Source organism: Ovis aries, chromosome 23, assembly GCF_016772045.2.
Source record: "Ovis aries strain OAR_USU_Benz2616 breed Rambouillet chromosome 23, ARS-UI_Ramb_v3.0, whole genome shotgun sequence".
Taxonomy (NCBI): Eukaryota; Metazoa; Chordata; class Mammalia; order Artiodactyla; family Bovidae; genus Ovis; species Ovis aries.
The window spans coordinates 30,965,438-30,980,689 of NC_056076.1; the positions used below are offsets into that span (position 1 = coordinate 30,965,438).

General features: G+C 42.0%; 2 protein-coding genes across 9 annotated transcripts in view; one reads left to right on the plus strand and one right to left on the minus strand.

The window, feature by feature from the left end:
- TAF4B (TATA-box binding protein associated factor 4b) overlaps positions 1-9,441 on the minus strand; it is a 103,740-nt gene extending 94,299 nt beyond the window's left edge. For 2 of the 4 annotated variants that reach the window (XM_004020461.5, XM_042239175.2), the window contains exon 1: positions 8,611-9,441. In XM_004020461.5, the coding sequence (XP_004020510.1) occupies positions 8,611-8,953 (343 nt within the window). In that variant the 5' untranslated portion in view covers positions 8,954-9,441. Of the gene's footprint in view, positions 1-962; positions 1,082-5,355; positions 5,439-8,610 lie in introns of those variants that run through there. The other 2 variants (XM_042239177.2, XM_060405386.1) reach the window with 2 other exon arrangements.
- Positions 9,442-9,640: 199 nt separating this feature from the next.
- SS18 (SS18 subunit of BAF chromatin remodeling complex) overlaps positions 9,641-15,252 on the plus strand; it is a 143,935-nt gene continuing 138,323 nt past the window's right edge. For 4 of the 5 annotated variants that reach the window (XM_060405388.1, XM_060405393.1, XM_042239525.2 and 1 more), the window contains exon 1: positions 9,641-9,783. The gene's annotated coding sequence lies outside the window, so the exon portion shown is untranslated. Of the gene's footprint in view, positions 9,784-12,553; positions 12,684-15,252 lie in introns of all 5 variants that reach the window. The other variant, XM_060405387.1, reaches the window with a different exon arrangement.

The window sequence follows — 15,252 nt, forward strand, 5'->3', positions numbered from 1 at the left end:
GAAATGTTCCACACCATGCACAAAAACCCAAGGACATCAAGGATACAAGAATAAAAACTTTTAACCTCTTAAACAATCTAGAAAACTGTCATTCTGAACTTGGAACAGGGAAGAATTTCTTACTAAATAAAGCTTGATACATACCACTATATTTTTAAAACTTTTGCTTAGCCAAAGGTACCATGAGGTAAAAAGACAAAGCACAAAATTGGAAAAAATTTTAGTTCACATATATTCGAAGAATGAACATCCAAAATGCACAAAAGAAACACAGATACCAATGACAGGGAAAGGTAAATTAAGACCACAGTGAGATGTTAAAGCATCTGCCTGCAATGTGGGAGACCTGGGTTCAATCACTGGGTCAGGAAGATCCCCTGGAAAAAGAAATGGCAATCCACTCCAGTATTCTTGCCTGGAGAATTCCATGGACAGAGGAGCCTGGTGGGCTACAGTCCACGGGATCACAAAGAGTCAGACATAACTGAGCGGCTTCACTTCACTTTACTTCAGGCAGACAAAAATTAAGAAGTCCATTGACAATATTAAGTGTTACAGAGATGTGTAGCAACAAAAACTCTTAAAATCTTGAAGCTGGTAGTATAGTTTGGTACAACTGTTTCATTTAACTCTCCATGACTGTGCCAAACTGGTTCCCATTTGCATACCCTCTAACCCAGTATTTCTATTGTAAAGAAATTCTTGTCCATGTAAGTAGTAGGTACAAGCAAGAATAGTCATAGCTGGAGTTCCATTCCTGGAATGGCAGCACAAAGAGCTCCATAAAGCCATTCCCCAGCAAAATAAGCATAACTGGTGAAAATTATTTTTAAAAACAACTATTTAAAGTCTTCAGAAATTGCCCAAAGGCATACAGAAAATGACTAGACAATTTATTAAAGAGAATCTACTAAAACTCAGTAAGAACAACAAGAATCTGCGGCATCTGAACCATGACCTACCCCTCTCTCTTCTCAGTTTAGGCAACGTGGCCAATGTAGGGTGTCCCTCTCTCCCAAGCTTCCAGTTGAGGGCTATGTTACTTTCCAGGGACAGTATCTTGCATCTCTGCCACCTCAAGCTGAATACAGAAGAGAATAAATTGGAGACAAGTGCATCCAAGGGTTTCCAGGCTTCTTGTTTTACTCATGCCTACTCATAAAGGGAAGGCTTGACTTAGAATACTTGGGCCCCCATCACCCTCACCCCAGCTCTTTCATGGGGTGGGAGTTCCATGATGGAAGAGATAAGCAGAGCAGACTAGAGGTCACCACCCAAGCCCAGTACCCCACTTCTAAAGCAAAGACATCACTTAGAAAGAAGCATGCCACTGTCCTGAGTACCTGCTCCAAACGTCTCCCAAGAGAAACTGACTTTATTTCACAGTGTGGGAAAGGTCAAACTAAGGGCATTCTCAAATACAACGAACAATTAAAAGAAAGGGTTCTGGTATCTTCCTAACAGATACAAGCTATGCTAAGTCACAGGTCTATCTCTGGTCTACCACAGACAGCAAGATAAAGAAACAACTAAGAAGGGCCCTACTGGGGTCAGAACCTCAAGTAATGACCTCAAAAACTACTTCCTGTAGATGAGTCCATGTTTAATTGAATTAGACTGTGAAGCTAGTCAGGCCTTCGGGTGCTGCTGAAAACAAGAAGGTACTGGCAGTGAGTGGAGTCTAGGCATGATACCAGCAGAGGCAGAAAGCTTAACAGAGCTATCAGAGAAAGAAACAGTCAAAAAGAGCCCTGTTGAAACCTTTGTCATCCCAGGGAGGCTGTGCTTATGCCTAAAGCTGTGTCTTCTGAGGGAAACAGATCTCATTAAAATAGTTCAGCCAGACACTTAAAAAACAAACAACAATAATCCACTCAAGGGAGTAAAGACCAATACCTCAAGTCACTCTGTTAATTTTTAAAAAATATTTATGTACTTGCCTGTGCTGAATCTTAGTTGCAGCATGTGGAATCTAGTTCCCTGATCAGAGACTGAACTCAGGCCCCCTGCATTGGAAGCATGGAGCTTTAGCCACTGGAAGTTTCAATATATTAATTTAAAAATTATAGGACATGCAAAGAAAAAAGAATGACACACAGAGAAAGGCAGGCAACAGAAACCACCTAAGAGTGAAACCAGATGTTAGATTTAACAAAGACTTCAAAGTAACTGTTATAAATATGTCAAAAGACTAAGGGAAATCATGCTTAGAGAAGTAAAGGAAGATATGATGATGATTCTTTCATTAAGCAGAGAATACCATTAGAGAAACAGATATTACAAAAAAAAAGAAATTCTGTAATTATAAGGTACAAAAACTCAAAGAAAAATTTCACTAGAGAGGATCAACAGCAAACTTGAATGAGTAGAAGATAAGTCAGTGAACTTGAAGATGGTTCAATAGAGATTACGCAATCCAAAGAATGAAGAGCAACAAGAATGAAGAAAAACGAACAGCCTCACAGAAACCTGGCAGTGACAGGCACATCAACACAGGCCTAATGTGAATACCAGAAGGAGAGGAGGGACAGAAGCAGGGAGGGAGAGAGGGAGAGAAAGGAGCCGAAAAATATCCAAAGAGATAATGGCTAAAAACGTCCCAAATTTGGTGAAAAATAATCTAAACAAACTCTTAAGTCTTGAATTGGCCAAATGGTTCATTTGAATTTTCATAAGATGGAAAAACCTGAACAAACTTTTCGGTCAACCCAATAAGATAAAATCATGATAAAAATATACAAAGACAAAACCTTGAGAACAGTAAGAGAAAAATATACAAGAGAACTGCGTTAACAGGATTAACAGCTAACTTCTGATCAGAAACAACGGAGGCCAGACATCAGGAGTATGACATATTCCACTTGCTGGGGAAAAAGAAAAACAAAAACAATTATCAACCAACCATCAGATATTTATTGAACATATCTTTCAAAAAAAGGAGACAAAGACATCCTGGATTGGAACTGACATATACACACTACTATATATAAAATAGATAACTAATGAGGACCTACTGTATAGCACAAGGAGCTCTGCTCGATACTTTGTAATGGCCTATATGGGAAAAGAATCTAGAATCTGGACATATGTGTATGTATAACAGATTTACTCTGCTGTACACCTGAAACTTACACAACACTGCAAATCAACTATACCCCAATAAAAAGTTAAAAAAAAAAAAGAGAAAAGACATCCTCAGATAAAAACAGAGGACTGGGTGCTAGCATCAGACAGAAAATACTAAATTAAGTTCTTCAGGCTGAAAACAGACTATAAAAAGTAAATCCCTGTATTTTAAGAGAAGGATAATTTAAAGTAATAGCTTTATAACCTTCTATCTTAAGACACTGGGAAAAAAACTAAACAAAAATGACAGCAAGCAGATGAAAGAAAATTAAATAAAGATTAGAGCAGGGTCAGGAGAATTGAGAATAGAGAAACAACTGAGGGAAAAAAAATCAAGTTGGTTCTTTGAATAGATCAAAAAACTGACAAATCTTGACCTAGATTAATAAAGAAAAAAAAGGAGAAAAGGCTCAAATTGCTAAAATTAGGAATGAAAGAGGGGATATTACCACTAATCTTACAGAAAGAAGGATTCTAGTTGAATGTTATCACCAACTATGAACCAATAAATTAGATAAATTATATGAAATGGACAAATTCCTAGAAACATAATAAACTACTAAAACTAATTTAAGAGAATGGGCAACCTGAATAGACCTCTAACAAACAAATTGAATGAATAATCTAAAATAGTATCCACAAGATAAGCTCAGTTCCCCATGGCTTCAATGATGAATTCTATCAAATATCTAAGGAAAAATAAATGCTAGGTCTTCATAAATTCTTCTAAAAACAGAATAGAAAACATGTGTCAATTCATTACCCTCATATGTATACCAATGCAAAAATTTTCAACAAAGTACTAGCAAGCTAAATTCAGCAACATATAAAAAGTGTTATACCCCATGATCAAGTGATACTTATCTCAATATGCAAGGTTGGTTTAAAACTCATAGCTAACACCATACTTAACAGTGAAAGACTAAATTCTTTTACCCTAAGATCAGGATTCCTGAGATGAGGAATGCGACAAGGATGCCTACAATCACTAACACTCAACATTATACTGAGAGTTCTAACCAGGGAAATGATAAAAGAAAATAAAAGGCATCCAAAAGAGACAGTAAAACTATCTATCCACATATATCATGATCTTGTATATAAAAATCCAAACATCTATAAAAAAAAATCCAAACATCTATGAAAAAAAACGATTAAAACTAATAAATGAGTTCAGCTAGGAAGCAGGATACAAGATCAATAAACAAGAATGCTATACTTCTATACATTTTCAATGAATAATTGTAAACAGAATTAAGAAAAAATTCCACCTACAATAAGATAAAAAATAATACACTTTAGGAATAAATTTAACCAAAAAAGTACAAAAGCAATATCTGGAAACTATAAAATGTCATTTAAAGAAATTAAAAATCTAAAATAAATGGAAAGATATCTCATGTTTGTGGACTGAGAGACACACCTACTTTGCAAGATTGTTAAAGAGATCAAATAAGACAATACTTCTGAGCAAATTTATGAATTTTAAAGTTGTCAGTAGTAGTTGTTATTAATGCTGTAAGGGTAAATTTGAGTCAAAGCCCTTGGATTTCACAGCCCTTGAAATCCAAACTGTGGCTGGTACATATGGTGAGCACTGAAGGTGACACAACTTGCTCAGCTGTGTCAGATTCTTTGCAACCCAATGAACTATACGGTCCATGGAATTCTCCAGGCCAGAATACTGGAGTGGGTAGCCATTCCCTTCTCCAGGGGATCTTCCCAACTCAGGGATCGAACCCAGGTCTCCCACAGCGTGGGCAGATTCTTTACCAGATGAACCACCGGGTCACTGGTGACCACTGAAGACAACTGCCAACTCTTTCCATGGTGTCCGGGAGTACTGGGACAACCATAGCAGCAGATGATCATGTAATATCCCTCTGATAAAGCTGGGGTGAAAACAAGAGCCACAAGTTTATCCAGGTACTGATTCAGAGTTCGAGAAAGATGCAAAACCTACACCATGTCTCACATGAAGGAGCTGATATAAAAGGACCTGATCCATTTCACCAGCAACTTTCACAAACTTCTGTACAGTAAGACGATGGAAGCAGAATTTATGAAACACAGTTCATAAAAGAACTGTGACTTAAAAAAACCAATCAAGTCCTTCCTCATCACTCTCAAATACATGATAGAAGAGGCACAGGATACCAAAAACACAAAGAGCCACAGTCTGGTCTGAATCCCACAAATTCATAAAAGAGAAAAGACTGAAGAGATTACCAAAAATATTCCACAGAATAATCTTCAGGGCTTTGCTACAGTTTCTTTCATTTCCTCACAATGCCCCTCTTTTTGTTTCCAGCTCCTGCTCCCAAGAAAAACCTGTGGTACATATGTACATTTTTAAAAAATAGTTCAGTTCACAGAGAACATTTTGAAGTAAACAGAAAGCAAACAAAGAATTCATTACCTTGGAAAAATCAGAGCTGACTCCTATGTAATTTAAGTATCTTTGAGCAATCCTCTGCTAATCCTTGGCCTATAAAAGAACTAGTACAAGACTGATAAACTCTTTAAAACATTAATCAGTGTCCAAATGTTATTTTAATCAGTGTTTCTATGTCCTACAGACTGCAAACCTGAGTATGCTATACTTGAGCAGAAATTCCAAAAGCTGCCCCTCAAAGTACCATCCTATCTCTTCTCTAAATAACTCCTAAAGACAATTTATCTCCTCTCTTTTGTGGATGTTTCTCCCACAGCATGGGCTTCCCTGGTGGCTCAGCAGGCAAAGAATCCGCCTGCAATGTGGGAGATCTGGGTTCGATCCCTGGGTTGGGAAGATCCCTTGGAGGATGGCATAGCAACCCACTCCAGTATTCTTGTCTGGAGGCTCCCATGAACAGAGGAGCCTGGCAGGCTGCAGTCCATGGATTCGCTAAGAGCCGGACACGACTGAGTGACTAAGCACAGCACTCCCACGGCAAAACAAGTGTTAGGGTGGTGCATGCTTAAGCTGTGGTCCTGGCTTGCTGCTCTTTTGCTCTAGCAAGTTTCAGTTTTGGTTTCTCTGTGAAATAAAAAGATCAGGCTCTAAAGTTCTATGCTGCTGCTGCTGCTGCTAAGTCGCTTCAGTCGTGTCCGACTCTGTGTGACCCCACAGACAGCAGCCAACCAGGCTCCCCCGTCCCTGGGATTCTCCAGGCAAGAACACTGGAGTGGGTTGCCATTTCCTTCTCCAATGCATGAAAGTGAAAAGTGAAACTCAAGTCACTCAGTCCTGTCTGACTCTTGGCGACCCCATGGACTGCAGCCTACCAGGCTCCTCTGCCCATGGGATTTTCCAGGCAAGAGTACTGGAGTGGGGTGCCATTGCCTTCTCTGCTAAAATTCTATAAATCATCTTTTAACATTGCTACTCAGGAGGCATATCATACATGCACATCAAATGGTAAGCACAGTACTGTGGAAAGAGTCAAACAAAGCTGGATTCAATTTTCCTTTGGTATCTATGAGTTGTCTGGCATTGGACAAATTATTTACACTTAGAGAACTTTTTCCTTATTTGCTATCTATTTTGACCAACAAACAAAATAATGTAAATGTATAAGAAGAGGCCAGTGACATAATATTGTATGTCAACTTTACTTCAATTTTCATAGCACAGTATATTCTCAATAAGTGATCGGGTCCCTCTCACCAGCAAGTTCCCACTTTTGAAAGTTTTCCTCTCAATACTTTTTGATCATTTCTAAACAAACTTTGGTGACTAGATAGGAATTTCATTTTTAACAAATCAGGAGTACTTCATCTAAACAAATTCATAGCTACTTTATAAGAGGGTATGTAGGGTGATAATTTAGAACCAGCAGAAAATATATTCAGTGGAACTGCTTGATTGAAATGTACAGGAGCTGCCAGGACATCCTGGCACAGCAGAAAGCCACATCAACGAGTCTGTGAGTCCCAGCATTCAGAAGGCCAGTACTGTCTTCCAGAGATGACTCCTAAGCCACAGAGGTAGGCTTATTTTCTTTATTTTAAACCTCCAAGTGGACACAGTCCTAGGAACCAGTATGGATGAGGTGGATCGCACAGCCTAACTTACTGTGTGATACTGATCAAAGTATTAATGTATATTTTAGTGTTCCTCTTGTAAGATTTTGTTTATTTTACCAATTGAGGGGAGACCTCGAAACTATATGTGAGTGGCAATGTTGACTAAGAGCACTTTGTGAGCACGCTTGGGTTTACTTTTTGTTGGAATTTGTAGACAGTGGGAAACTGACATCAGCTTTTGAGAAAGATAATTTTTCCAATTGCACAGTAACCCTGTATAGACGTTAAGAAAGAAAAAAAGCAAGCCCTGCAGGGACTGGTTAGCAGGAAGCAATGTTCTACAAAAGACTATAGTCTCTGTCCACCTAGCTCCTGTGTTTTGTACAGGGTTAATTTATGATGAGTCTCTTAATAGATGATGTCCTTTCAAAACATTAAAAAAAAAATGTATCCAGTGGAGCACACAGTCTTAAGTGTAAGTACCTCCTGTACCATACAGAACTAAAACACAAGTTCATCAGAAGTGAAGAACTAATCTTTCCACAACGTTCCTGACCAAACAGAACATTAGTTACAAAAGAGGCCTCCTCATTCTGCTTAGGGGAAACTGACATCCTGTGAACCAAAAGGTTTCCATTTCTTTACCACCTCTGCTGGTCAGAGCTCCCACTGCTGCTAAGCAAAACACAGAATACAATAAAATTACTAGCAGAACTTTTTCCCAAAGAGAAAATGTGCCTTTTCCTTCCACAGAAATTCCAAGTGACTTTCACTGGAGGCAAGAAAACAAGATAAAATACTTACACACCTTCCAGCATATTTACAATATGTAAGTCATCACAAAGCAAAAACTTTGCCTCAGTCAAGAAAAACAGCCCTACAGAGTAAACTTTAGTATAAAAAGTAGTCACAGGCTCATTAACTGCGGAATTCACACACTGCTTCACAAATAACCTTCTGGCTCTGAACTGTCAACTCTGGCAGGTTACAATCATCGCACCTCTTTCTAGTAAACGTATTTAGGCTTGCTTCAGTTAAAATTCTCTTTCGGTTTTAACACACAAGAACATTTTAAAAACACTTTAAAAAAACACACACACAGTAATCTAAGTGTGTGGATATAAAAACTGATCTTTTCTCTATACGAAATAAAACTTGAACGAATCTCTATCTTCCCGAATCTAAGAGCGAGAGAGTGCCTGAAAGGCCCTCTGGAACACGCTGCTCCAGCTTTTACTGTGGCCCCTTAGGTGAAAAATGCTTTCCTTACATATGAAAAGAAAAACTATGCAGTAAGGACTCAAAGAGGTTATCTCCACTGTCAAGCCAAATCACTGCCCCGCAAAGTCGAGACGTTGAAAGGTTCTCTGGGCTGAGTGTTTTGGAACTCCCCGCGACAAGCCGCGATCGGGGGCTGCGACGTTTCCCCTGTCACAGCCGGCTGGCCCGCTAAAGCTATCAAGGTGAGCCACGTACCTGGAGGAAGCTGAAGATTAGCAGGCAATTGGATTGTGGTGGTGTTGGGGGCTTTCACGGCGACGATCTGAGGAGATGGTAGACGAGGGCCGTTGCTGAGTTTAGGAAGGGCACTGACAGGGGCCACTTTGGTCACCAGGGTCCCTACGGGGGACCGCAGCGGCTGGGACACCGAGGACTCTACGCAGACACTGACAGGAGCCTTAGTCACGGCGCCCAAGGCCACCGGAGTGCTCTCCACCCGGACGGGCAGAGCCGCGGCGGGGGCCATGGTCACGGTCCCGGAGGCGCCCACACCGGCGGGGGGAGCGGCGCCGGCCGGCTCCGTGAGGCCCGCGGGCATCCCCCCAGGTGGATCAGCGGCAGCCGCGGCGCTGCCGTTCCGGGAGCAGAGGCGAGGGGAGGCTTGACAAGCGGCCGCCGACTCCGGTGCAGTTCCAGCTCCACAGCATCGCTAGGGAGAGGCGCCGGGGCCACGACACAGGAGTCAGTGACCGACGCCGCGCTGGACAGCGGGACCCCGGCGTCCTGGACCTTCCTCCCGTCCGCGCGGCCCCGCCGGCTGCCACACCTGCTCGGCCGCTTCCTCGGCGGCGCTCACACGTGCGCCGGCTCAACCCGGCGCCTCAGCCCCGGGACCAGATGCAGCGGAGTCCGGCTGCGCGGCTCCCGGAAGGGCGTCACGTCGGCTCCCACCTCCCACCGAAACTCGGCGCGGCGGATCCCCCGCCAGAAATTTCAAACCTACGAACCCAGAGCGCCCCAAAGCCCCCTACGCGCGCTCCGCACGGCCCCGCCGCGCGGCCACGCCAGCCATGTTTATATAGCCACGCGGAGACCTCGCGCACGCGCACAGGCCGCCGCCGCCGCCCCGGGCTTCCCCCGGAATCCGGCCGCGTGATTGGCCGCAGACTGGAATCGCGCTCGTGACGTCACTAGGGACGGCTCCAGAGGGCGTTAGACTCTTCCCCGGAATCCGGAGGAAGGTGGGGAGAGTTGCCAAAAATCCACCACGTGGGAAGGGCCGACCGCACTTGGAAAACTGCGGCATCCGCGTTCTGCTTTGTCCTTGGAGTCTCCAGTTGCGTGTTCGTTGAGGAACGAAGACTGTGTTTCCCACAAGCTTCTTTTTAAGGAAACGATGTGGAGGACCGGTTCCAGAGAGCAGTAACAGTAAGAACTCAGTCACGCTTCCTCAGTGTTTTTCTGCGGGTTTAGCTTCAAAAGCATCGCTACAATGAGCTTTACGTTTGACACTTCGGGGGTGGGGGGAAACTTGATGTCCCTTTTCTTTTTTTTTAATGTTTAAGCGTGGCGTATAATTTTACAGTTGGTAAAATGTGTTTATTTTCGTATAATTAAAGTTGAACTGACCCAAGAAAAAAATCTTTTTCTTCTCGGAGCTGCTCTACCTGACTCTTTATCACCTCTGCTGCTGCTAAGTCGCTTCAGTCGTGTCCGACTCTGTGCGACCCCATAGACAGCAGCCAACTAGGCTCTCCCGTCCCTGGGATTCTCCAGGCAAGAACACCAGAGTGGGTTGCCATTTCCTTCTCTAGTGCATGAAAGTGAAAAGTGAAAGTGAAGTCGCTCAGTCGTGTCCGACTCTTAGCGACCCTATGGACTGCAGCCCACCAGGCTCCTCCGTCCATGGGATTTTCCAGGCAAGCGTACTGGAGTGGGGTGCCATTGCCTTCTCCGCTTTATCACCTCTAAACATATTTAAATTGTTTATGTGTCTGCCTGCTTCAAAACTGGGACAGTGTCTTTTGATTTCTACGTCGTCACATTCTAGTGTTTAGATTTTAAGTGCTGTGTTATTCTTTGAATAAATCCAAAGTGTGCGGTGAATGAATCAATAATACAGTCAAATTCGGAAAAACGTTCCCCTTAGATCTAATCAGAGAAGATGCGTTGATTTCACGCTACTGTCCTCATAATTTTGTGTTTTTAGGAACCTGTTCTATACTGAATGAGATTATAAAAGGCATCCTGACTTTTGCAGCTTCCAGTTCTCACCCTCCTAGTCTGTTCCAGAGAACAGGATCTACTTCCAGTCCAAACACATCAATCACTGAGTTTGTCTTCTCCTGTTATCTCAGTCAGTCCAAATCAAGAACCCTTCTTAAGACCCAAGTCAATTACACCCTTCCCCATTTTATGAAGGCTTACTTGATCACTTACCTTATAAAAAACTCCTGCAAGTGGAGTTGAAGAGAGGAAAACCGGATTTATTGTGCGCTTCTTGTGTCCTGGTCACAGATATTTACATTTCCTTCTTGCTTTCTTCCTTTCCTCTTCCTTTATAAAAAAAAAAAAAAAAAGCAAAAAACTTCATTTTACTGGCTTAAAAACTGCAAAGGAGTAATTTATCCATGAAGCTGAGAATTTAACCAGTCTGTTTGATCCCAAAGCACATCTCTTCCCACTACTCCGCTAGTGATTCTTATATCCCATACACATAACTCATGGCAAAATACATTACACTAAAAAGGTATTTAGTAAATATTTGCTAAGTAAATTAATTAAGTGGAGCCATGCAATATTTTCTGGAAAAGGAAATGGCAACCTACTTCACTATTCTTGCCTGGGAAATCCCATGGGCAGGGGAGCCCATGGGAAGAGTTGGACGTGACTAAGTCACTAAGAGGCGGCTGGAAGAGTGGGACACAGCTTAGTGACTAAACAACAAAAATGCCACATTTTCAGGGAAGCAAAACCACCTAGTGGATATGAATCTTAGACCTGCTCTTTCCACGCTGGACAAATTGTTCAGCTGAAGAAAGGGGGTCTGTTTACTCTGAGAACTACCCTTTTCTAAAACTCCATTCGCCACCCTCAACTCACATACTGTATTTAGGTATGTAAATAACTTCTATCAAGTTACAAAAGAGACCTGACTGAGGAAGTATACTTTCTCTTTAAGGTGACCTTGGACATTTCTTTTTTAATTGTTTACATTTGCTTGGTAATTTGCTGCGCCAATGAGAGCTTTAATTTTCTGCTCAAAAATTTACTGCTCTTTACCCAGTTCTAGTAACTACAATACTTGTCCTGAATTTGGAGTTTAGCAATAATTTGTGTTTATTACATTTCCTTTCTACAGAAGTTTATCATAATAAAACAGTACATATAGGGAGGCAAAATGCATTCTATGTAAGAAAAGAAAAATATAGGGGGAAGATTATATCTTAATTTTATTAGATATGATTGAGTACTAACACTTTATTAGATTTAGCTGTTAAAATATTTGTGAAATTAAAGATGTTCAAATTCAAATTAAAGATGAACAAATCCTTGTTCATTTACCTTAGTCCAGTGTACTAATCCGGAGAAGGCAATGGCACCCAACTCCAGTACTCTTGCCTGGAAAATCCCATGGATGGAGGAGCCTGGTAGGCTGCAGTCCATGGGGTTGCTAAGAGTCGGGCATGACTGAGCGACTTCTCTTTCACTTTTCACTTTCATGCACTGGAGAAGGAAATGGCAACCCACTCCAGTGTTCTTGCTTGGAGAATCCCGGGACGGCAGAGCCTGGTGGGCTGCCGTCTATGGGGTCGCACAGAGTCAGACACGACTGGCGCGACTTAGCAGCAGCAGCAGCAGCAGCAGCAGCAGTGTACTAATCCCATTCATGAGGGTTCCACCTTCATGATTTAACACCTACCCAAAGCCCCGCCTTACTAATACCATCACCTTTGGGCATTAGGATTTCAAGATATGAGTTTTGGGGAGGTACAGACATTCAGATCATGTGTGTATGTGCCCAGTCACTCAGTTCTATCCAACTCTTTACCACCCCGTGGACTATAGCTTGCCGGACTTCTCTGTCCGTGGAATTCTCTGGGCAAGAGTACTGGAGTGGGTTGCCGTTTCCTTCTCCAGGTGATCTTTCCAACCGAGGGATCAAACCCATGTCTCTTCTGTCTCTTGATTTTGCAAGTGGATTGTTTACCAGTACACCACCTGGGAAGCCCTTGAGTGTGAGTGAATGTTTAGTCACTCAGTCATGTCTGACTCTGCAACCCAGGGACTGCAGCCCACCAGGCTCTTCTGTCCATAGAATTCTCCGGGTAAGCATACTGGAGTGGGTTGCCCTTTCTTCTCCAGAGGAACTTCCCAACCCATGAATCAAACCCAGGTCTCCTGCATTGCAGGCAGATTCTTTACCTGCTGAGCCATCAGGAAAGCCCTTAGCACCTTCTAAATGAGGGATTAAGTCATTTATTGTCCAGATATTCTGCTTATTAACTCAGGTGATAAAACTGAACAAATATAAAATCTATGTTCTGAATATTTTACTATTTTACATACCGCATGCATGCTTAGTTACTCATTATGTCGAACCTTTTGCGATCCTATGGACTATAGCCTGCCAGGCTCCTCTGTTCATGGGATTTTCCAGGCAAAAGTACTGGAGTGGGTTGCCATTTCCTCCTCCAGAGGATCTTCCTAACCAGGGATCATACCTGTGTCTCCTTCATTGGCAGCCATATTTTTAACCACTGAGCCATCTAGGAAGCCCTTTTTTATACACAGACACAAACAATTTAACTAGGTATAGTTATCCCCTGGAGTAGCAAATGGCTACCCAGTCCAGTATTCTTGCCTGGAAAATTCCATGGACAGAGTGGCTTGGCAGGCTACAAGTTCATGGGGTCACAAAGAGACATGACTGGGCGCACGTGCACACATACACACACACACACAGTTACGAGTAGAAGGTGTCAATTATTCTTATTGGCCATTGGATTTTCCAAGTACCTACAGTTTCCACAAAATGAGTAGAAATTTACTACTCTTTAGGATTTAAATAGGAAACCTTCTTTATTTGTGAAATGAGATCAGCTGAAAAATCTGCCTAAGAAAACATAACTATTTGACTAAAATGGCTATGGCTTCACCTTCAAAGGGTGCCAGAAATGACTGTGTACCTTCAAGTTCTGTACCTTGAGCCTAGTCCAGTATCTGTGTTTTGCATCAGATCGTTTAAATACTTTCTGCAACAGAACACCACTGTGTCATTCCTTTCCTCTTAAAGGAATGTGGCTCACTCTCTTTCTGTTTTGGTCTTGCCATATGGCTTGCGGGATCCTGCCCCCCACCCCACCACTCCAAGACCTAACCACTGGACCACAAGGGAATTCCTACTCAAACTGTTCAAGAGTTTTGACTTCATGAATGATTTCAGTTTGGGGGGGCTTTATTAAAGGTTAATGAAGTCTGAGCCACTTCTTAAAATTTTTAGTATTTGAAAGTCAAGCTCCTCGAAAAATTGGATACAGCTGAATGATCCTAACATAAGAAACCTATTCACACTATGGAATATTAATCAGCATTAAGATATATACTTTAGAGGTGCATTTATGAGAAAAATAATCATGGCATGTAGTTAAATGAAAAAGAGGTTAGTATACAAAGTATGACTCAATTTTTTTGTAAATTTAAAAATATTTATAACCAATAAACAGATATATGCTCAGAAGAAAAATCTGGATTATACACCAAGCTTGTTAACAGAGGACATCTCTATTTAGGGATAGTCCAAGTGATCTTTTTTAAAGAAATTTCTCTTGTATGCTCTAATTTTTTTAAACAACAAATGAATAATATTTATATAATCAAAAATTAACAAAACCTTTTTCTTAAAATATGTATTCTTAGTAACACTTGAAATCTGTAAACACAGTTAAGTTCTCCCTCATCTCCTGTCTGTAATATCCAGGAAACTTCACTGAATTCACAAAGCTGGGCACCTTCCACTGGCCGCATATACAACTACAGGAGCTTCCCAGATGTCCTAAACTTTCTCTCAGCCTTTCTCTCATACCTCATTGGTATGAAAACCAATGCCTTTTCATGCAGTGGTTCACCTCCCTTTAAAAGCCTTCCCCATCTGAAACATACTCTACCTGGTCAATTCCAGTATACCCTTCAACAGGCTGCAACCTACGCTGGATGAATTCAGTGCCTCTTCTTTGCCACAGCACCTTACTGTCGTACATACTCCATTATTGTACCCGAGTTGTTTTTTCTATGTTTTCTCTCTAAATTGTGAACTTCCTGGTAGCTGAGACTTAGTCATGTTCATTTCAGAACTAGAAGAGAGTATCGACAAAGATTACTTCTCCGACTCCTATCCCTAGACCGGCTACTAGGGGCAGAAATTCCATCTTGTCTGTGTCTTCCTGGTGTCTAATCGGGTAATACTTCAGCTCTCTGTACTCAGGCTATACTATCTTTGCGTGCATGTGTGCTAAGTTGCTTCATTCGTATCTGACTCTTTGCAACTCTTATGGACCATAGCCCGCCAGGTGCTTCTGTCCATGGGATTCTCTAGGCAAGAATAGTGGAGTGGGTTGCCATGCACTTCTCCAGGGGATCTTCCCAACCCAGGGGTCAAACCTGCATCTCTTTGGTCTCCTGCATTGGCAAGCAGGTTCTTTGCCACTAGTGCCACTTGGGAAACCCATACTTTCCTTGGCTTAATTTCTGTCTTTGTATGACTTCCAGATCTATCTATCTTTGGCCCAGTTTCTCCCTTTTCCAGACTTGTGTAGACAGCTGCCTACTGTCTTCACCTGGATGTCCCACAGGTTCAAAGTAAATTTATTATGCCATCCTCAAACCTGCCTTTTCTCC